The sequence below is a fragment of the Brachycentrus maculatus genome, unplaced genomic scaffold (assembly GCF_059751285.1).
Source record: "Brachycentrus maculatus isolate JH-2025_06_01 unplaced genomic scaffold, ASM5975128v1 h1tg000711l, whole genome shotgun sequence".
NCBI classification, from domain to species: Eukaryota; Metazoa; Arthropoda; class Insecta; order Trichoptera; family Brachycentridae; genus Brachycentrus; species Brachycentrus maculatus.
The window spans coordinates 460,898-483,497 of NW_028281442.1; the positions used below are offsets into that span (position 1 = coordinate 460,898).

The 22,600-nt window shown below is 37.6% G+C and overlaps 1 protein-coding gene across 2 annotated transcripts in view; it reads left to right on the forward strand.

Annotated features, from left to right (window-relative positions):
* nsl1 (non-specific lethal 1) overlaps positions 1-22,099 on the forward strand; it is a 52,560-nt gene extending 30,461 nt beyond the window's left edge. For both annotated transcript variants that reach the window (XM_088274717.1, XM_088274716.1), the window contains 8 exons: positions 9,015-9,296; positions 11,980-12,131; positions 13,288-13,479; positions 16,285-16,399; positions 17,841-17,972; positions 18,947-19,031; positions 19,506-19,862; positions 21,710-22,099. In XM_088274717.1, coding sequence (XP_088130843.1) covers positions 9,015-9,296; positions 11,980-12,131; positions 13,288-13,479; positions 16,285-16,399; positions 17,841-17,972; positions 18,947-19,031; positions 19,506-19,862; positions 21,710-21,967 — 1,573 coding nt within the window. In that variant the 3' untranslated portion in view covers positions 21,968-22,099. The remainder of the gene's footprint in view (positions 1-9,014; positions 9,297-11,979; positions 12,132-13,287; positions 13,480-16,284; positions 16,400-17,840; positions 17,973-18,946; positions 19,032-19,505; positions 19,863-21,709) is intronic.
* The last annotated feature ends 501 nt before the right edge of the window (positions 22,100-22,600 follow it).

Below are 22,600 nucleotides of genomic sequence, written 5' to 3' on the forward strand. Positions count from 1 at the left end.
TTGCTTTATGTTTTCAGTAAATCGACGAGTCGAATTGCCTTTGACGTGTTACTTGATTTTTATTGTTTGTTACAATTTTAAATTTTTGTATGTATGTTATGTCGTTTTTAACCACCCCACCTTCGGGTTATTTTCAGACATATTTTTTATAAACAAGCAAAAAAAACACAACGTTTGTTGTCACAAAATATTGTCAGATCAGAAACCTGACGAAAATTTGTCAGTGTATCCGGTACGCATTAAATATTTTTGGAACAGATATCTTTTCTCGTGCGCGTAGGTCATACGGGTTAGCGCGGAATGGTGAAGAAAAACCGCGCGAATCACATACGTTCGTATGTGTAGAGCGGTTAAATGTTAAAATTACTGCATATTGTAAAGCACCCTTGAGGTGATGATTTCTCAAGGTGGAGACTGACCGGAGCATTTCGTCGTAACGTAACACGTTACGATGCGAGCATTCAGGCTGTCAGTACAGCGAGCCGAGCGCTCCATCCATAGTTTCGGATGCTCGCCGCGAGCGATGTTACGACGTTATGGTACGACGAAATGCTCCGGTCAGTCTCCACCTTTACGAAAACGGCGCTATATAAATTGTCTGATAAATAAGTACCCGCACAATGGATAAACATATTAGCAATTTTTAATAATATATGTCAACTTATTTTAGGCTCTAAAAGAGACTTTAAGAGGGGAGATCGCAACATATTTTTCTTATATTGCTGTGTTTTTTTGTTGACTCCATCTCCAGTATCCATTTGTGGATATATATCACCACCACGCAATTTCCAATTTCAAGTGTCAATTTCCGTATGGAACCCTAGCTATGAACTCACTTTTAAGATTGGTTGGAGAATCAAGCAAAAACATACACATGTATGCATATGCATTTTTATTTATAATTGTTCGTATCTAACGCGTCGCGCCTCGCATTCGGGGTTAAAAACAATCGTATTACACATTTTTTTAAGAATGAGGGGGGGTATAGTGTGGAATAGTTTTTTTCACCGATTATTTTTTATCGTGCGAGACTTCGATGTTTTAGTTGCTTAGTTTGCTACGAGCGCATGAGAAGTGAAATTATAATAACATCAAATTGGCAGCCACACCGCTTTTGATACGAACAATGTGAGATAAAACGAAAGTGGAGACGCGCATGAAACTTTTGTTACTAGCGTCAATCTTCTTTATACGTTGATTTGTTTTATTGGCGGCATGGTTCCCGAGGAAATTGTTTTTCCTTTATGACTAGCTGAGCGAAAATTTTCGTGGATGAAATGTTTTTTTTTTTTTAAATTTCATTTTTAAGAAACTGTTTGGAGTTGGGTTATTTTAAAATTTATAATATGATGCAATCGATTTGTTATTTGAGGTAAAAAAAAATACTTTTATTACAAGCGATTTTACCCGGCTTCTCCCGTCATATGGATTGTAGCATTATTTTTAGGGAACATTTTTTTTACCATTTTAAATTTGGGAAAAAAATATGCAAACGAATTTATCTGTAAGACATTAGGCTCAGAAAGGGGAAACCCCCGTAATAAATTTTTTTATTTTCGATTTTTATTTTTTTTATTTTTATGATTTCCGTGAGTTCTCTATTTTTTTAAATTATGTTTTTAGTTTTATTTAGTTTGTTTTGTTTTTATGGGTGAGTTGAGGTGTGATTAATTTGAAATTTTGTTAAATTTATATTTATATTACAAGCATAGGTGCCTGCCTACCTAAATATACGTACCTAGTTAGGTACTTGCTTCTATCATTAGATGATTTTAAAATATAACATGACTTAATTAAGGATTTTAACTGCGTGCTTTTGTACGACACATATTTTATATGTATTAAAGAGCGGACTGTTAATACGTGCAATGACATTAAAATCCGCGTCTGATGATTTGAGTAAATTTCATATCGATCGGGTGTTCTGTCTTTCAGTCTTACTCGAGTCGTAAGTGTACTCAAGTCATATTTAAATAGTTTTTTTTCTTCTTTTTGTAAACATCTTTTTTTTTTAAATGAAAGTGTAGAAACGAAATTATGTTTTTATTACTGTGCAAAAAAATATGTATCTTTATTGTTATTCAGTTTTCAGAATTTTTAATATATTTTTTTATTACTATTTCTATCTTAAAAAAATAATATTTATGATTGATTAAAATTTGGCAGCATTGCTAAAAATGAGGTTGACTCAGACTGACCCAAAAATAGAGGTCAATAGCCGTTTCAAATTGTAATATATTAAATTATGATCAAAGTGTACTGTCACCCAGGATACTGTTTGGTGTTGTTCAAATTAAATAATTAAAAAGTACACTTATTTAAAGTCCGCCGCCGTGGTGTAATGGTTAGCGTGTTTCGCTACCGTGCTGAAAGCCCCGTGTTCGATTCCCAGGGGGGTGGGGGGTTTGAAAATAAATATCAGTGATTTTACACTGTAATATTTACTTAATATTACCCTGGACTGGTCTGGCCCCTGAAGCGCAGGAGTGATCACCTTGCCTTCATGTAAGTAGCGATCAAGATAACACTGCGTCAATACGATTCAGTGCCCTATGTCCCTGTCATTTATTGAAAAAAAAAATGAAAAAATATTTCATAGCATTAAAAAAAAATAAACCTATTAGACTAGCCGTCGAGGACCTTTTTTAACCGTTACCCCAAAATATTTTTGCGTAAGTCGATATTACCCCCTCCCCCTATTTTGAAAAGAAGACAAGCAATGCATATTTAAAATAAAACTTATTTTAAAAAGTTACATTAAGTAGTATAATAAACAAACAAAATAAAATTCTCAATTTATTATTAGATTAAAACCAATATTTTTAGCTTTTCCACTTTTTTATTTGACCAGCGACCGGGTTTCGTCGTTACCGACATCATCAGACTGGTCACCAGTCTGATGATGTCGGTAACGACGAAACCCGGTCGCTGGTCAAATAAAAAAGTGGAAAAGCTAAAAATATTGGTTTTAATCTAATAATAAATTAAAAATGCAATTCCATCACGAAGTGTCAGTGGATAATATAAATCTATTAAAATTCTCAAATCGGATCAAACGAAAATTCAGGTTTTCAGTTTTTGGAGAAATGATATTGTTTCACTACCCTAAAAAAAATTGTTTTTACCCCATTTGGGGTAATTTACCCTGGTTCCCCGACCGCTGTATTTCACCATAAAATACATACCTAATCAAATTTACCCTTATTTGATGTGCTTTAAGCTTATTTTGGTTAGTAATGTGCCGCAAGGTATCAGAATTGCATAGAAGCAGACCGTCTTTTGTCAACAACAAACATTGAATGTCTACAGACACTAATGTAAAGTAACCACCCGTTGTTATACAGAGTTGTGAAGAGTCACACTATTATCTGTACGCGATGTGTGCGTACAGTTCACAGTCTGAAAACATGACCTAATCATATTTTTCTTGGAACATTATTTGATCATATCATATGTGAATTATTTTTTTTTTGTTGCCATCCATTTTATTATTGTTACTGTCTGAAAGCTGCATTTTATATGGCCATGTTATCAGAATATTGAGTAACATCAAGCAATCAAAATATTAGTAACTAAACATTCGTCAGGCAGACTACGCATTTAAAAACGTGAAGTTTATCAAAAGTATCTTTATAAAATTAATTGACTGTTTTTTTTAAATTTTTTATTAATACAATTCAACCTTTTTATGTATTAATTTTAAATCAAACACAGATTTTTTGAGTCTACTAAGTTGTATTTTATTAACAAAAAACACATAAAAAATTATATTGTGAAAATTGTTTCGCCTTGTTAGGGCATTATCAAACGAATGTCATTAGTTTGATAATGCCCTAACAAGGCGAAAACATTCGTTTGATAATGCCCTAACAAGGCGAAACAATTGTCACAATATAATTTTTTTATGTGTTTTTTGTTAATAAAATACAACTTAGTAGACTCAAAAAATCTGTTTGATTTAAAATTAATACATAAATTAAAATGGAGTTCTACAAATTAAACGCCAAGTCAATAAACAATTCAACCTACCGGTTTTAACAATACATTGTCATCATCAGGGTTTATTTTAAATCAAAAACATTAAAATACTCTCACCAAAAACTTCCAAAGTTTTAAGTTTTTGGTCAGAGTATTTTTATGTTCTCAATGTTTTTGATTTAAAATTTTATAAAGATATTATAGAATGTATCACAAAGAATCTGCGGAAAATATTCAAGAAATGTATCAAAAGTATTTATTAAAAATAGTAAGTGGTTGCATGACACTTAAGTTTGGTTTATTAGGAATGTAAGAGACATTTAACCATAAATCACTATACCGTAAACAAAACCTGTGCGGGGTGCAGGGAAGTAAATGCACTTGACTTTTTCCCAGAAGGGTGTCCTCGCCATGTGGACGAATGTTTAGTTATCTAGGGTTAATCTTAGTTGCTATTGACAGTGCACAACCAAAAGTGGCTTTCCATTATCAAAATTTACTAACCATTCCCGCCGCATCATCGCAGGCGTAAGCAGAGACAATATAATGCCACATCATTCTGTCTCTGTAAACATTCTTTACCTCTTCCACATTCGCGCATCTCCTTATACATACATACTTGCCCATTATTCTGATTCGTTACCTGACTGCTTTCACATATTTGAAATACTTGATCATGCTGAGTTTTTTTTAGTCTTCCTCTGTTTCTACTTAAAACTACATTCGCATTGTATATTTGTTTCAAAATACCATTGTTGCTCTGTAAAACAAAGAAACGACGCTTAAGTTTATCAAGTCCTTCTCAAACCTGACTGAACATCGTCATAATAATAATAATAAAATTGGATAACTTATATAGCGCCATTTTCGTAAAAAAATACCTCAAGGGCGCTTCACTGTGAATGAATTGGGGAAAATATTATGGTGGAAATGATTTAGCAAACAAATGTGTTTTTAGTCTTTTTCTAAAGATCATCTCACTCTCACTATTTCTAACCATTGGTGGAAGAGCATTCCACGCCGTCGGTCCTGCAACAGCAAAGGCACGCTCGCCAAATTTAGTGCGTTGGTTGCGAGCTGGTAAGATAACTTTGCCCATTGCAGATGTTGTAGCCGATCGAAGCGTGAGACGTCTATCAACCAATTCATCTGGAATACACAGCTCCTTAAGATACTCTGGAGCCATATTGTGTATTGATTTATACATGAGTAGGCAGAGTTTATACTCAACCCTTTCGGGAAAGCGTAACCAGTGGAGTTTGTGAAGTAGTGGGGTGATGTGACTGAATTTAGAAATTCCAAAAATTAGTCTCGCAGCTGCGTTTAACACTGATTGCAGTCGAGTCATTTTATTGTTTGGTAGACCCGTGTATATACCGTTACAATAATCTACTCTCGATATTACAAACGCATTTATTAATTGACGGGCAGCATCAACTGGCAGATTCTTGCGAATGCTTTTAATTTGCCTTAGCTGATAAAAACATGTACTTGTTGTTTTGCTAATTTGAGTCTCAAGGGAGAGATCAGAATCTAAGAACACGCCGAGCAGTTTGACGGCCGGTGTAGTTGTACTCTTTGGATTGAGTGGTGTCGTGTTATCAATCAAATTCTGTCGTTTAGGTGTGGCTATCCAGAGATGTTCCGTTTTGGACGGGTTTAACGTCAATCTGTTTTCAGCCATCCATTCTCCTATTCTCTCAATGCACTTATTAATAGAGTCAACAAGTTTATATTTTTCCTCCGGCCTACAATAAAAATAAATTTGAGTGTCATCCGCATAGCAGTGAGACCACAATCCGTGTGACTTTATAATATTTTCTATGTCTTTCGTATATAGAAGGTATAGAAGAGGACCTAGGACTGATCCCTGGGGTACACCAGTAGAGACGGAATGATAAGGGGATTTAACTTTTTGAAAAATGACTGAATATTCACGTTCTCGAAGGTATGAGCAAAACCATGCAAGTGCTTTATCACAGATGCCGTATGTCTTCCTCAAGCGTTCCAGCAGAATATTGTGATCAACCGTGTCGAAAGCAGCACTCATATCCAAAAAGGAAACCAAAACAAGGTCACCAGCATCCACAGCAGTTATTATATCAGACAGTACTCTCACTACGCCTGTCTCTGTAGAGTGGTATCGCCTGTATGCCGATTGCCTCTCTGAAAACAACTTGCTATTTTCAACATACGTTGTCAGTCTATGGGCAACAATTTTCTCTATTATTTTTGATATGACAGGAAGGTTGGAAATTGGGCGGTAGCTTGAAAGGTCCTCGGAGTCCATCTGAGAATTTTTTATTAGTGGTGTAACGTTTGCCTTTTTCATGGCCCTTGGAACAATGCTTTTCTCCAGAGACATGTTTATAAGATCTCTTATAAATGGAGCAATCTCGTTAACACATTCTTTCAAAAGCCATGTCGGTAGTGGGTCCAGTAAACACTGTTTATTGGGCAAAGCATTAATAAGTTTTGTTACCTCACTTATATTTGTGGACTCGAAAAATTTCAGATACTGCAAGGCATTACAGGAAATTGTTGGATTTTTAACCAATGATGTTGCTTTCCGAATATTTTCGATTTTATTTTTGAAAAAAATAGCGAATTCGGAAGCAGTGGCTTGTGTGTTGATTTTAAGTTCACAATCTCCGCGGACAGATTGCAGACTTTGCCACAGGAGTTTCGGAGACGACCTATGTTCTCTAATTCTCGAACACCAATATGCAGATTGTTTTGATTGAATCAAAAATCTATTAGTGGTTTGTGCTTCGAGCCACTTTAAGCGATCTGAAACTAATAGCGTCTTTCTATATTTACGCTCAAAACGCCGTAGTTTTTGTTTTCCATGTCGACATTCCTCGTCAAACCATGCATCTGATTTCCTTTTACGAACGGTTTTCGTGGTTAAAGGCGCATGTTTGTCTATCAAGCTGAAAAGTACACCATTGTACAAATCAGCCAGCTGGTCGACATTCTTGGAACTACGATCAGTATCCAGACCAATTAAGGAGTTCGAGATATCGGTCTTAAATTGATTAATATCTAGTTTCCTCCACGACCGTGATGTGAAGGATCTGTAGATAGGGGTGGGTTTGCCGATATTGATTTCGCCATGTACTAGTTGTCATATTGGTTTTTCTCTGTCGCACACTGTTTTATCATCCTTTTGGGAATGATATATCATGACAATTAAACTCTCAAACTCTGCTATCTTCACTATCCTTAATCCGTATACTTGTGAAATAATAGATCATCTGATGAATTTTTTATTAACCCTTACTGGTCCAATGTCGAATCTCATTCGACATCGATTTTTTCCTCTTAGGTCCCATGTCGGATGTTATTCGACATTTTTTTCATCATGAGTATTATTTATTTTATTTAATTCCAAGCTTACATTTTTGTCACTCGTATCTATTACAACAGTATGTTGAGCAGAGGACTAAAGATTTTTACCAATTGGAATGTAACTGTCTACCTAGATTATTTTTTTTAATTTTGTGGGACCGGAAAGGGTTTAAATTAGTATGTTTCATCTGAGCCGTTTGATCAAAAATTGACAAGTATAACATTGAGGTAAAAATCCAAATATATGTACATTATCGTTTCTTGTTCAGGCAAAAATTATGAGCTGACAAATGCTGCTCTGACCTTTCTCTTCCCAAAATAATTTTCGTTTTACTAGTTTTTCTATTTCCAAATTGCTATTGAATTTATAAGTTAACCTTTTACGTAATTGTCTGGTATATAACTAACCAACTAACCATCACGCCGCTTCAGGTAGGCAGAGAGAATCGAACGCCACACCACTCAGTCTTTGCAAACATTCTTCGTCTCTCCTACATTCATGCATCTCCTTATACATACCCGGCGATTATTAGGACTCCTGACCCGGCCACTTTCAAGTATTTGACATACCTGACTGTGCCAAGTTTTTCTCGGTCTTCCTCTGCTTCTTTTTCAACTACATTCGCCTCGTACATTTGTTTAACTGGTCTTTCCTCACTCATACGTTCCACATGTCCAAACCATCTCAGTCTGGTATATCATGCCTGTAAATGCTGATGGATGAGTAATATTGAGTGTATTTTGAATGTAAAGTTATATGGTTCTACCTCAATATACCTCGCTTTGGAATAGGTCCAACTTCATATACATACATCTTGTTTGGAAGTGAAATGTTTTGTTTGGTGTAAGGCAGCCGGCTCACGGCCATTTTCCATGCGTGTTTTTATTCGGGTTTCATTCATTCGGAATTCTAGAAGCGGAATGCGACTTGTTTGTCAAAAGGTACAATTTTCCTTTTTTTACTGGGAAAATAAGTCCAAGGATCTGGAACGGGTTATGGATTCATACCAAGAAACCACTTTATTTGATGTACAGCTGTTGTAATATTATTTGCACTTTTTTTCCAAGACAGCACAAACTTCTCAATATCCTTTTCATACAAATGAAATTTTCCTAACTTGTATAGTAAAATAAAGGCGATACCGTATTCGTATTATATTATACTAATCGCAAGTAACCACAAACCTAATTATGTAAAATGTTTTTTGGCATCTCCCGCTCTCTACCAACAGCATAAAATATGCTTTAAAAGCATTTCCCGCAAACAATGTGTTAAATTCAAAAAAGTTTCAATCCTTAAACTGAAATATTAGATCAATATTATAATAATTTGAGAAATAAATTCCCAAAGATTGACCATTTAGATGAGCTTACCCTTAAGATGTTATTGTACTAATAACATAGCATAGTTAAGTATACGCTCGACTGTGAAACTAGCGTCGTGGGTTCGATTCCTGCCAATTGCAAAATGAGTTCAAGCAAGATTTATTTTCAATTGGTTTAAGTGTTGGTGAAGTATTCTTCACATTTACCTTCCCTATCCTAACTATCCTACCTGCAGACAAAATTATTCCTTATTCCTTAAAAAATATTCACGGCATATAATGGCAAGAATCTTTTAATGATTACATTTGTATGTATTTAGAAAGTATAGCGTTTGATGGGTGCGTTGTGTTTTATTGCAGTCGCAAGCGCGCGCTGTGGAGGTGGTCAGGCGAGCGCGCGTGGATCGCGTCGCGCTGGGGCTGGCTGTCGGCGCAGGTGCAGGAGCTGGAGCACCGCATCCGGCAGCACGCGGAGCTGCTGCGCCAGGTGCGCGCCGCCAAGGGGCCCCCGCACGGCTACAGCGGCCCGCTGCCCGGCGCCGCGCGCACGCGCCCCCTGCCCGCGCCGCGCCGCCGCAAGCTGCTGCAGATGCACAACCTGCACACGGCCGCCGCCAAGGCCGCGCGACCCGCCGACATCAGGTACCTACCCTCCCATCCATCTTCCTCCATCCATAGAAATGTACTCCGCCGATAAAACAGTGTGCGGCAGACAAAAACCAAGATAAGGGATTTGATAGATTTTTAAAGTGTGTCAATTCTTCAGTTTTATAACAATTAATTTTTTATAATTTTTTTTATCACTTTTTAGTAAATTATCGCTATGTTATATACCAAATAAAAACTCATATATGAACTGTTTTTTTTTTTAATGGATTTTCACCCTTCTAGAGCGTTTTAGCCAGCGTAACTGTTTTACATTGTAAGAAACAATTTCTCTTCGTAAACCCACATGTTTAGAAATTTACTCACAAATTTATTTATCGAGTTTTCCTCTTATTCTTAAGTTAAATGTTACACGTTAAAAATAATAGTTTTTTGTATATGCAATATAAAAATACCCGCATTGTTTTGTAAAACAAAAAATCTACACTTTATCAAGTCCTTTTTAAAACTGATGTAACATCGCCATCTTGGTTTTTCTCTGTGGCCCTTTTTGAATTCAGAAATTAAAGGAAGGAATTCCATGGAATATATTTAATTTTTGACCGCCTGTGATAATATTTTAATGAAATACTTCAGTAATTGCTATCAGGTGATTTTATTATGTGTTTTACCACTTGGCAATTCCATGTATCATACTGCTACATTCCTCTGCTGAATAAAATTGTTATCTTGATTGTTGATTACATTAAGGCGAGATAACTAGTCCTGCTCTTCAGCTACCAGTCCGGGGTGACATTTGACAAAAATGTTGACTGTCATGACGCTACCAGTGGCTGACAAGGCGCAGTCGGAATGCCTCGTGTCGGCCACCTGTGGCTGACATTATATACCTTGTTTTGAGTTTATTTTTAGAGGTGTTAGAATAAATTCATGAATTATTATTAACCTTTTAACTGCGTCAACTTTGTTCCTGAGAGACGCCCGTACGTGGCGGTATTTAGCCCATTTTATCATGTATTTAGTTAAGAAACGATTTATTTTCCTAAACAAAAACGTTCAATGGGATTCATTGTGCCTTTTGGTACTCTATAATACACTTGTGTCACATTATTCTTGAAATATATCGTAATATAAACAAATAAGATCCGTAACATAAATAAATCAAAGCAAGCATGGTGTGTCACTCTTACCCACTGGCGATGCGTAGCGTCGAGAGTGAGATAGATATGGGGCATGATTATGGTGCGGATTAATTACCGACCAAGAAAAATCAGGGATCTGTTATTTTATTTATCCTTGCGATGATACAAATTATTAGTCAGATATTTCAACAGATGTCATAAGGCCAAGAATTGACGTATTATTTTATCCAAAGTTCCACACCATGAAAAAATCCCTCCAAGTTGAACTGAGGTTCGAAACTTGGACCTAAGTGAAAACACATACGGTTATGTCAGCCGCGTGTGGGGAATGTTTTGTAAAAACACAAACGGTTATGCGAGCCGCCTGGATAGAGTTAAGAGTTGAGATGGCCTCCGTGCTTGGCACGGTGGAATTCTTTGATTCCACCGTGTCAGTTGACAATGTTCGATAAAAGAAAAAGCTCAATAATTTGTCATAAAATTTATCAAAACAAATAAATCTATTGTATTTTATGAAATGAAACCAGCAAACATTTTTTTATTGACTACATTTTACAAAAATCCTATAGGCAGTTAATGTTTTAATTAATATAACAGTGAAGAATTACTTTGAGTACCATACAACGGGGCTACTTGAACTTTAATGTGTTACTTGAGCCCAGTACAAAAAAAATATTTAGATCGTGGTATCAATCGAAGTATCGTGACAATAAGTGTCACCTGTCAGGGAAACAATGAATCATGTCGATACGTTCATTATTGTAGACCTAATACAGATTTAATTTTTTTTTGTACTGGGCTCAAGTAACACATCAAAGTTCAAGTAGCCCCGTTCTACAGTATATTTAGTTTTAATTCCTTGTCAATAGAACATAATAAAAATCCAAGATCTTCTTTCATATAAAGAAAACAAAAATAGATGCTGCATCTCAAGTTAAGACAACTAATGCTGATATATCATCCATAGGGTGAATTATCCAGCATCTGACAATGTCTGAATAAACAAAAATAATATGAAAATAACTCCTGTAATTGGAGATAATCCAGATTTTGTGAACAAGTATTTGGACACACTCAAAATGTTGTAAATAAATTATCTGGTCAAATTATAAGCTTTAATAATAAAAATGAAAATGGTATTTTCTGGCGTTTTTCATGTGTGTGATTGAAATCCAGGATTTGCACCTCACATTCTAATATAAGAGTTTCAGCCTAGTAAAAAAAGGCTTCTTTACATCTCACCAATAGATGTCTCTAGTGAAGTTCTAGTGATTCAAGAACAAGGTTTCTAAATTTGTTCATATATATAGAACTTCCAAGAATTTGACTAGTGTGGTTGTTAATAATGGGTAGAATTGGTGAATGTTACACGTGTGTGAAGTGATCACTTAAACCAGCCTATGACGGTCGTCAGCCCCGTAAATGCCCAGACTTCCATATTCTTCTTCATCTTTGATGAGATGTCGAAAAATAATATAAAAATAAAGTATTAACTGTTTGGAATCTCAGCTATGTAACATGAAAGTTGAGTTGTCGAGTTGGCAGCAGAGTAAAGTAATCATTGCGTCTGGTTTCAGGTGCATCTGCCAGTGGCCGCTGGGCGGATGCGCGGTGTGCACGGGGCGCGCCATGCCCATGCACCCCCTGCCCGCCCCCTCCACCCTCTCCCGCCGGGAGCGCATCGCCCTCGTGGACCCCGCCTTCCACACCGTCCTCTCCACCGACAGGGGTAACTAGCTTTCTCTCTCTCTACCTCTCTACATCTGATGTTGGTAGAATTCCATATTGAATTGTTAGGTAATATATCCAAAATAAAACAAGGTTTTCATTGGATTGAATTCCACATTTATTTATGTATATCTTAATACGTGACGCGTTTCGTCTTGTTATGAGTGTTTGATAATAACAAGTTTGTCTTTTTGTCTAAGAAGACAAAACGCGTCACGTATTAAGATATACATAAATAAATGTAGAATTCAATCCAACAAAAGCCTTGTTTTATTTTGGAAATATTACCCAACAAAGCATCTAGGTTTCCTGACAGACCTCTTTTTTTTTTTCATATTTACTAAGTTGCGAAATTTCTAGAAAACGAGAAACAAAATTGTATGGCTATTTTACTGTGAATTTACCATTTAGTTCTATTCTAACCCTTATCCACAATGGTGTATAGGGAACTGCATCATACTGACGCAGTGTTATCATGATTGTCACTTACATGAAGGCAAGTTGATCACTCCTGCGCTTCAGCGACCAGTCCAGGGTAATATAAAATAAATATTAGAGTGTAAAATCACTGATATTTATTTTCATCCCCCCCTGGGAATCGAACCCGGGACCTCCAGCGCGGTAGCTAAACACGCTAACCAATACACCAGGGATTCAGATATTAAGTAGCTTTCAATATCCGTGTCACTGCCAATGTAAATAAATACAAGTTTATAAAACTAATAACAATTTTTTTAGTTAGGCTCACAAAAATAATGAGGTTGAAATATTTGTGTGTAATACCATATTTTACAAACTGTAAGATGCACATTTTTCTCTTAAAAAATGCCTCCAAAATTCAGGTGTCTTTATTCTAAATAAAAATAAAAATGTCCTGTGTTTGATTTTAAATTCCCGCCAGTCTGAAAAATCTCGATCTGACAGCATTCTAGTGATGGGTATCTTACAATAAAAAAAAATTAGTCCAGCCAGCACACAACACTCCCAAACACTCCCCCCCGACTTGGACAAGGATTTCACAAAAACCTTAAAAAAATTAAATCTGGCTTAGCAATTTAATAATAAAGTTGTTTTAAATTAAGATGCCTAAGAACAAATATTTCTCCTTTAAAAAAAGCCTTTTTGTCATTTTTATTGAGGATCTGTTTCTGTTGCAGAAGTGTCGTCTAGTATACACTACTCCGCCATCATGAAGGACCCGCAGTGGCAGTTGAAGAGCTCGCGCGGCTCCATCAAGTCCATCAAGAGCCTCTCGGCCAAGTGCCCGTCGGCCAACTCCTCCGTCAAGCCCAACCACTCCTCCGGCCTGCTACCCAAGATGCTGCAGCACAAGAAGAGAAAATACAACAGTGAGTCCATCTCCCGCACTCTGCTCACTTTACTTACCCGAGACGTCTCATCGTCAAAACTAATCTCTCATTCCATCGTTGGCAGATTTCCGTCTGAGATATCTCCTTTTACAATATCACAAGGATTTTGATCATTTTTACCTGTGGATATTATTTACAATTTTTTTTTTCTTACACTGGATTATTGGATGATACATCAATATTATAGGTCAGGGGTCGGCCACCTTTTGGCCAAAAACGTTAGTAGCAAAACGGTTTGGAAATTTTTGAGGAGCCAATTTTTGATGTACAATAACATAATTTAATTTATAAAATGTTTAAAGGAACCTTCAAGTATTTTTTAAATCAAAGAGCTTTATCTTGACATATTGAACACGAAAGTGGTTTGAAACTAGTGTTGTTTTTCAAAAGTTGTTTTCTTTTTAATGTTTATATTTTTCACAAGATTAAGGTTTTATGAGGGCTCACGTATGCTTAAACGGCACCATCCCTCCTTACCCAATTGAACTAAAAACGTTTATGCACAGAATAATAAAAACAAAAAAAAACTAAAAATTTTGGGTTTGCCTAAGAAAGAGCCACATATGGCTCGCGAGCCACACGTTGCCGACCCCTGTTACAGGTCATAAGCCCCGGGATGCACAGACTTCTGTCTTCTTTTGTATAAAAACGAAAGATGCTTCATCTCAGGTTGAGACTCTTATAGTATTGATGTTATTTACGCCCCGTTACCGCGCGACGTGCATGCCTGTGTAAACCTGTTTGAACAGTGATTTGGTGTGTTTAAATTAAATTAAAACACCGACCACAGAATACAGTGAGGTGTGCACAGGTGTGTATAGTGGGCGGTATTGGGTTAATTTAGAATTAAATAGTTTTTACTATTTTTCTTGATGGTAATTCAATGTTGGTAATATCGGTTGAATGAAGTTTTGATTTATTTTTCCACCGTAGTGGTATGATATAATGGGGCATAATAATTTTAAAAGAAAATACACCATAAATGGTAAAATCAATGCAAAATGTTCCTACCTCAATCGATTTCATCTCCCAGTAGGAATACTTAGAACATGGTCCGCAAACTCCGTAGTAATAGTGCACTGTACAGATCTAAGTCATTCATTTGCAGTTAGACTTCGGTATAATGGCGGGATTTTAAATGGCTCGAGTTTATTTCTTTATATATTTTTAATAAGAATAGCACTGATCCCGTGATTTTTAAGTATTTATTTAATTGGTCGCTAAAAAGCGTAAAGACAACCTGTTCTATTTCTACACCCCCTTAATCTAAGAACGCTACACGAGTAAGTAATACAATAGACTCTCAATTTACCGGGATCGCTTTAGCCGGAATGTGCCCGAGCCGGGACATTTCCTTAATTTATACCTTCTTAATTTAAGAACGCTATATGAGTAATATAATAGACTCTCAATTTACCGGGATGTGGACATTTTGTTAATTCCAAAGACACCTTTTTAATGTCCAAAATGCGCCATTTTATACACTATGCTGTTTGTGGCCGTTGAAGTATAAAAATAACAATACCATGTCATTCCGTGGCCACTACTAGGATTGCTCTCGGGACAAAGATATGTGGGATTTGTGAGCCTTTCATAATGTGCAGAAACCTTAATGTATATTATATATGTGTCTGAAAACCCGCTTTGATTGTTATTTTCTAATGAAATGCATATCTTAATCGAATTCTGAAGATGTTTTTATTGCAACGTGGAATATGGATATAGAAGGTACGTGTAGAATATTTGATTCTCAAAATGTGTCGACTCACATTTTGAGATAATCGAGGCTGAATTTCACCAATGATAATTTTAATTTTCATATTAAGGTACAAAAAGTGGTCATGGATTATTTGCGTACACTTGTTTTTAAAAAAATCCATTGAAAAAATTGTATAATATCTTTAGATCGGACGATCTTAGTGGCCAATTCACTTCTCCCCGTTGTGGGATAACACTTTCGGGAAATTATACTGCAATAACTGCGTTGTTTTGGCCGCAGTGACCGATGCACCATGCTGTAGGAAGAATATCGCTCACTCCTTTCAAGAACGTCATAAATCAAAAAACTTGATTTTTCAGGAGAAAGCTTTTAAAGTTTAAAAATATAATACAATGTATTAAAAACAAATATCAAGCCACTTATTGAAATTTTTACTTTGCAACACATCTTTTTAGGTTAAACCTGAATGTTTTTCTCCATTTGAAAAATATTTAATATACTTAAACTTAAACAATACCTTTTTTTTAAAATGCAAACACATTTTCTGCCCTGTAGCGGGTAAATATTAAGTTAAAAATATACCGCTTTTGCTGGGATATAGTCATTTTCTAGGCATTCCAAAAACATGCACAACAGAAAATTGACGATTTTTGATTTATGATGTTCTTGAAAGGAGTGAGCGATATGTCATCAGCTCTTTTCAGAATTAAATTATTATATTCAGAATTAAACCAAATAGCCTCAAATTTATAGATTAAATTCACCACAGCGAGGCGAGATGCTGTTGACTGATGATCGAAAAATTTATGCCATTTTTGTAACAACAACGATGTTCAAATGCAAGGCACAATAAAAATGAGCTTAAATTCATTATCTTAGTCAGTTTTGAGACAGCCATTATAAATCAGATATATAGATGGGTTCGTTTTATGTTACCGGATTGATTGGGAAATTAGTTTGAACCGCTCGTCCCGGTGAATGGAGAGTCTACTGTATTGCGTCGGGGGGAGGGGGGAGGGTAGTGGGGTCGAGGCGGCGGTGTAAGCTGTGGCGTGTGTGTGTAGGGCTCCGGCGGGCGCGCGTGGCGGGGGGCGGCGGCACGCGGCGCAGCTCGCTGCAGGACGAGGAGCCGCCCAGCGGGGGCAGCAGCCCGGCGCCCGACTCCCAAGACCACCACAGGTACCCCCATCACATACTTTCTCCACCAACATGCTTTGGGAAGCTTTATAATTATTCCGATGCATTTATGTTCCTATAGACCAGGGGCTCCCAACCTTTTTGTACTCAAGAGCACATTCTAAAATATCGGTAGGGTGACGGGCGCCGCCTATTTTCAATCGCCGCTAGACAAGTCGCGACAAGTTTTGTCAGCAAAGGAACCACTCATACATACAGTATCGCAAATATACCAATGTATTTAATAAACCTAGGCACTCCAAAAAATTTAAACTATAAAATTGAAATTATTAACAAATGAACAAAAATAATTCACATTTTAAATTAATGTTTATGAAAAAACTCTGTCTCTGTGGAATAGTGGCGGGCACATACGAATCATCACAGGGTTGGGAACCTCTGCTATAGATTAATACCATTTTCGTAGGTCTGTTATCAATAATAGGAATCAAGATGCGGCGAAGGGGGCTCCAACTCAGAAACTGGCCCGGGGTCGGCTGTGGAGTCGGAATGTGGAGCGCCGCCCGACTTATGTTTTAGTATATCCACTTCAGCTGAAATTGGAATGTTTAAATGATGATATTTTCCAAATCCAGTATGAGTAGATATACTATAAACCGATCTTCAGCTTAGCAATTGTCGCGAGAACGAATCTAATCGCATGGAATGAACAATGTGTCTTATCAGGTTACTAATGTAATGTGGAGACAGAAACCAGTATCATTTTCATTTTTAATGTACACCCTTTTAAAAAAAAACTAGATATGGGTAGTTAAAACGTTAGTTTTAACCACCAGTTTTAGCCACCCAGAGAATTCAATTTTTTTTTAAATATCACTCCACTCACCATTAAATACAATTTTACATATGAAGGATTTTTACATATTTAAACATATTTTATTTTGTCAGATACATTGGAGTTTTGCATCTGAGATAAAACGTAATTAATTGCTAAATGTTTTTTGTTGGTTGGCACTAAAGTCATAAATAAATACATTATAAAAATAATACAAATTGTAGATATACATATTATAATATACGTACAGAGGGTAGATTTATATATAAGGGAATGTGAATTTATCTCAGTTCATTTCAGTTTCTTATCTCAAAATAATATTTTTTTTTCAATACCGTTATCAATAGATTCTGACAGTATTTTGAGAATTAAAATACAATTTTACAGTAGGGATAGTAAAACTACAAAAAGTAGTGAATACAGAAGCATAAAATATTCTTCAATCGGTGTAACAAATTTTTATTTCGATGGAAAATTACAGAATGTTTTTGTTATCCTTTTTTTTTTCATAATGTATGAAATATGTCCAATTCAATAAAACGTGAGATTCTATTTGTGCAGTTGTACTCTCTTGAACTGGAATTATCAGTATGCTATGTATTGTCGCATTGTTCCTATATTTGGTTGAACTGTGTTCCCTTGTTGCAGATACAGGATAAGAGAGAGAGAGCGGACGAGGTTGAACTCCTCGTACGACATAGACAACATCATGATCCCCCACAGCATCGCTGCCAATACCAAACTAGAAATATTACAGTACAAAGAAATCTTAACTCCCAAGTAAGTTGTACCTTTTAACTCTGTTATCCACTCTATGAGTCCACCCCCATAGGGCGCTTGTCCACTACCCGGAATTCCGTGTAAATTACCCTCCCGCATGTCAGCGTTTTAAAACGACGATTGGCTTGTGCTTTTGTCCATCTTTCTTCGGATCAGAGCTCAAGATCGGTGCGTGAACACGTTGCGCGTAAATTCGATCACGCTAAACTGTCGTAGTCATTTACATTTTTTAAGACCGAACTGCCGGACTGTGAAATCCCATGTGGTGGACAAACGCCCATAGTGTAGTTAGTATAATAAGTGGTTGGCGCTATTAACGACCATGAGTGAGCTCCCAGATTTGATTCCTGCGCGTTTTTTCCTCATCTGGACTATCTTTATCCCAGGTTATTAGTCTGAATAATGGATAATAATAGGTTCTCTACTGTATCACAATTTGCAATGCGAGCGTGATTTCGAAAGCAAATCTCATCGATGACCAGAGAAATTGTCTCAGACTCCAACTCAAAAATTTATTTCCACACAAGGTAGACTGAAGCTAAAAACGTTGTACTTTTGTTAGAACAGTAGATTCTAGCCGTTTTCTATTGGTCTACCGAAAATTTGGTAGGGTTGGCAATGCTGACATCACGCAAGTTTTGTTTTTTGGCTATATTTGTTAAATCTTCTTCTTCTTCATCTTGTTGTAGGCCTTGTGGCCTGTTTTTAAGAGGGATTAGCCTCCTGCGATGTCGATTCCCAGCTATCGACCCATCTCTTTGGTGGTCTGCCCGGGAGTCTGCCATGGGGTTAGCCGTACAGTGCAATGTGGGGGAGTCTGGATGGTTCCATTCTCCTCGCATGTTAAATACGTTCTGCAAATTAATTCCGCTTCTAGAAGAAAGACTGACAGTAGAATAATAAATATTTACAAACCCTTTCCGGGAATGTAGAGGGACTAGCGTACTTATAATAATGAATGGTTACTTTTGCAGGTGGAGAGTAGTAGAAGAAGAATCGGCTCCCAACAACGGGCTGGTCAGAAAGCCTTCCCTGGTTCCCGGCGATGAGGAGAGTGAGGTGAGGATTGATTCAATCAAAATACTCAATATGAGTAATATAAACCATATTCAACAAATGTGCAAATAAAAACACGAATTATTCATACGTAAACTGATGCACGGCCATGTTTTGTAATAGATTTGTATTTATTGTTGACAAAAGAACAAAAGCGATGATCAGCTATAAAAAAAAATTATAAAAATGACCAGATGACAAGATGAAAACATCTGTAAGTTTTCGAAACTAGTCGTATATAAAAATAAAACTCATTAAGTTGGATTAGTTTTTAAAAAAAATATAAAAATGGTCGCGATTGAGAGACAGGACAATGGCGTAAGGAATTTTGTTAATATGCAGTGCTTTATTCGTGAAAGCCTGAATTGAATGTGACAATAGCATTTGGGATGCACCCTTTTCCATATCGAATAATTGTATTGGTACCAATAGTAGCATGCGGTTAGTACAATGTGTGATGTCCGATTGTGTTATCAGGAGGACGTGTCGGAGGCGGGCGTGTTGGAGCGCCACGAGCGCTGCGAGGCGCAGGAGAGGGGCAAGTACCTGAAGAAGAGGAAGCACTCGCGGCGGCAGAACTCGCGCACGACGCCCACGCAGACCCCGCCGCACACGCCCGGCGGCGGGGACGCGCCCGCGGGGGCGGACGAGGCGTCGCGCAGCAGGTCGCCGCCCCCGGCGCGCGCCCCCAGCCCGGCACCACCCGCACCCGCGCTGCCCGCACCCGCGCCCTCGCCCCCCGCCACCCCCGCCTGCTGCGTGCTGGTGACCCCGCTGCCCGACAGCGCGCCGCCGCTGCCCGCACGCCGCCGCATCACCGAGGACACCCAGGAGGTCATTTACTTACATACTCGAAAAATAAAAAAAAAACAACTTTCAACTGTAACAATTATTAGCAATTTCACACCGTACTTTAGTTTCTTCATAGCTCAAACATTTCTTTTAATATATTTTTTTCAATGTTTTGTCTCTTTTTTTCTAATGTTTTGAGCGATGATATGTATTTTACATTCACTGAAACGTTTTACAAATAAAGGGTTCGGCAAATAACTTTTTTTTTTGAAAATGCTATAAAAAAAAAACTACTGAATATTTTCTCAAATTTCTTTTTTTATTTATAAGTACAATCCTTCCGGTTAATAATGGAAAATAATTTCATTCAAATGGCTGCCTCGGCTGGCCATGCAGTAGCCTACACGATCGGTCCAATTTTTAAGCACATTATCGATTGTGTGCAGCTGTATTTCACCAATGGCTTCACGAATATTGTCCTTTAAAGCGTCAATTGTCTCTGGCTTGTCGGCGTAACATTTATCTTTGAGGGCACCCCACAAATAATAGTCCAACGGTGTCAAATCGCAGCTCCGAGGTGGCCAAACGACATCAGCTCTGCGGCTGATAATGCGATCTTCAAAAACAGGGCGCAAAACATCGAGTGTAGCTTCGGCTGTGTGGCACGTAGCGCCGTCCTGTTGAAACCAAATGTTGCCAATATCCTCCTCTTCAATTTTTGTGAACAAAAATCCGTTCAACATGGCCCGATAACGATCGCCATTGACTGTAACGGCCACTCCTTGCTCATTTTCAAAGAAAAATGGCCCAATTATGCCTCTGGACCAAAATCCGCACCAAACAGTGACTCGTTTTGGGTGTACCGGCTTTTCAATGTATGCGTGCGGGTTTTCTGTGCCCCAAATACGACAATTTTGCTTGTTTACATACCCGCCAAGATCAAAATGAGCTTCATCCGAAAAGATGATTTTTTTGGCAAAATCGGCATCTTCTGTAAGTCGATCGCAGGCCCACTCAGCGAAGCGAAAACGCATTGGATGGTCAGTTGGCTTCAACTCCTGAACCAATTGGACTTTGTATGGCGTCATACCAAGGTCTTTATGCAAAATTCGTCTCAATGATGTCTCCGAAATGTTCAATTGTTGAGAACGACGGTGAATTGATGTTGATGGCGCTTCACGCACACTTTCTGCCACAACATCGATATTCTCGGGTGTACGCACTGTTTTTGGCTTTTCACGCTTTGGTTTATCGATGAGGATGCCAGTTTCTTTCACTTTTTTCACAAGATAACGAACATACGGAGCTGACGGTGCTTCTCTTCTTCCAAAAACCGTACGCAATTTTCGCACACATTCTGCAACATTACCATGATTTTCAAAGTAATGTCGCAATATTTCCCAGCGTTGTTCAAGCGTATACACAACCATATTCGCTCAGCGGAAGGATAAAACTAATTATCTGTCAAATCAGACATGAGCTAAGTGTTACCATTCACGAAATAAGCACTAGTTGAAAAAAAAAACTTTAGATGGCGGACCCTATAGAACCCCGAGCGCATTGTATATTTTACTTTTGGAATTTTCATGCAGTAATGCAAAGTCTGGAGATATACTGAGTACATGGCCTAACAAACTGAATTTTTTGCTGTAGTTTACTTAATTTTTTTTTTTACAAGGAATAACCCACAAAGTACCTATTTAAGAGGTTTGTCTGCATGTAGGATAGTCAGCTCAATTTTAATAAATATTTGTTTAATTCTTTTTGACTGAACGGGTAGAAATACCTCTCCCATCCGAAGCGTATTGATAATCTCTGTGATAGAACCAATGTATGACGAGGCTTTCTATCGCCTTATTTGGATAATCCTATAGCTTGTCCCGCTGCAGGTGATACCGCCGTACTCCCCGCGCGCGTTCCCCCTCCAGGAGGAGGTGTACAGCAAGATGCTCGGCGCCATGCCCGACAACCACCCGCTGTCGGGGGCGGAGGCGGCGCCCGCCCCCGTCCCGGCCCTCCCGGCGCCCCCGCCGGCCCCCTCCGACACGGAGGACGAGGACTCGGGCTCGCCGGCGCCCCCCGACGAGGACCCCCGGGACCCCGAGTGGCACGCGGCCGCGCACCAGGACAAGCCGCACCACAGATAGGGGGGCGTTATCCACAACTCCTAATTACAATAACCACAATCGGCCGAGGCAGGCGTGACAAACAATTTTATTGTATTCATATTTGTGTACACATTTACGGGGAATTCATTGTACGATAAAAGCTCTTAGATTCAATCAACTTTAATGTGAATTTTTGTCAAATTTGAAATTTGCTCCCTCTAATGATTGATTATTTGAATATAAAAAATCACATTTCCAATTTTATTACCGGTTTCGTTTTTTGTGTACAAAAAATACAAGCTTACTTTGGTAGCATCCAATATTAATAAGAATCTTTGATAACATACAAATTACCTTTGAAACATCTCCATGTATCAGTAAGTCTTTGATACTTTATTGTTAACAAAACGTGCAATAACCTTTCAAACATCTCCATGTATCAGTTAGAGTCTTTGATACTTTATTGTTGACAAAACATGTAAATTACCTTTGAAACATCTCCATGTATCAGTTAAAGTCTTTGATATTTTATTGTTAACAAAACATGCAATAACCTTTCAAACATCTCCATGTATCAGTTAGAGTCTTTGATACTTTATTGTTGACAAAACATGTAAATTACCTTTGAAACATCTCCATGTATCAGTAAGTCTTTGATATTTTATTGTTAAC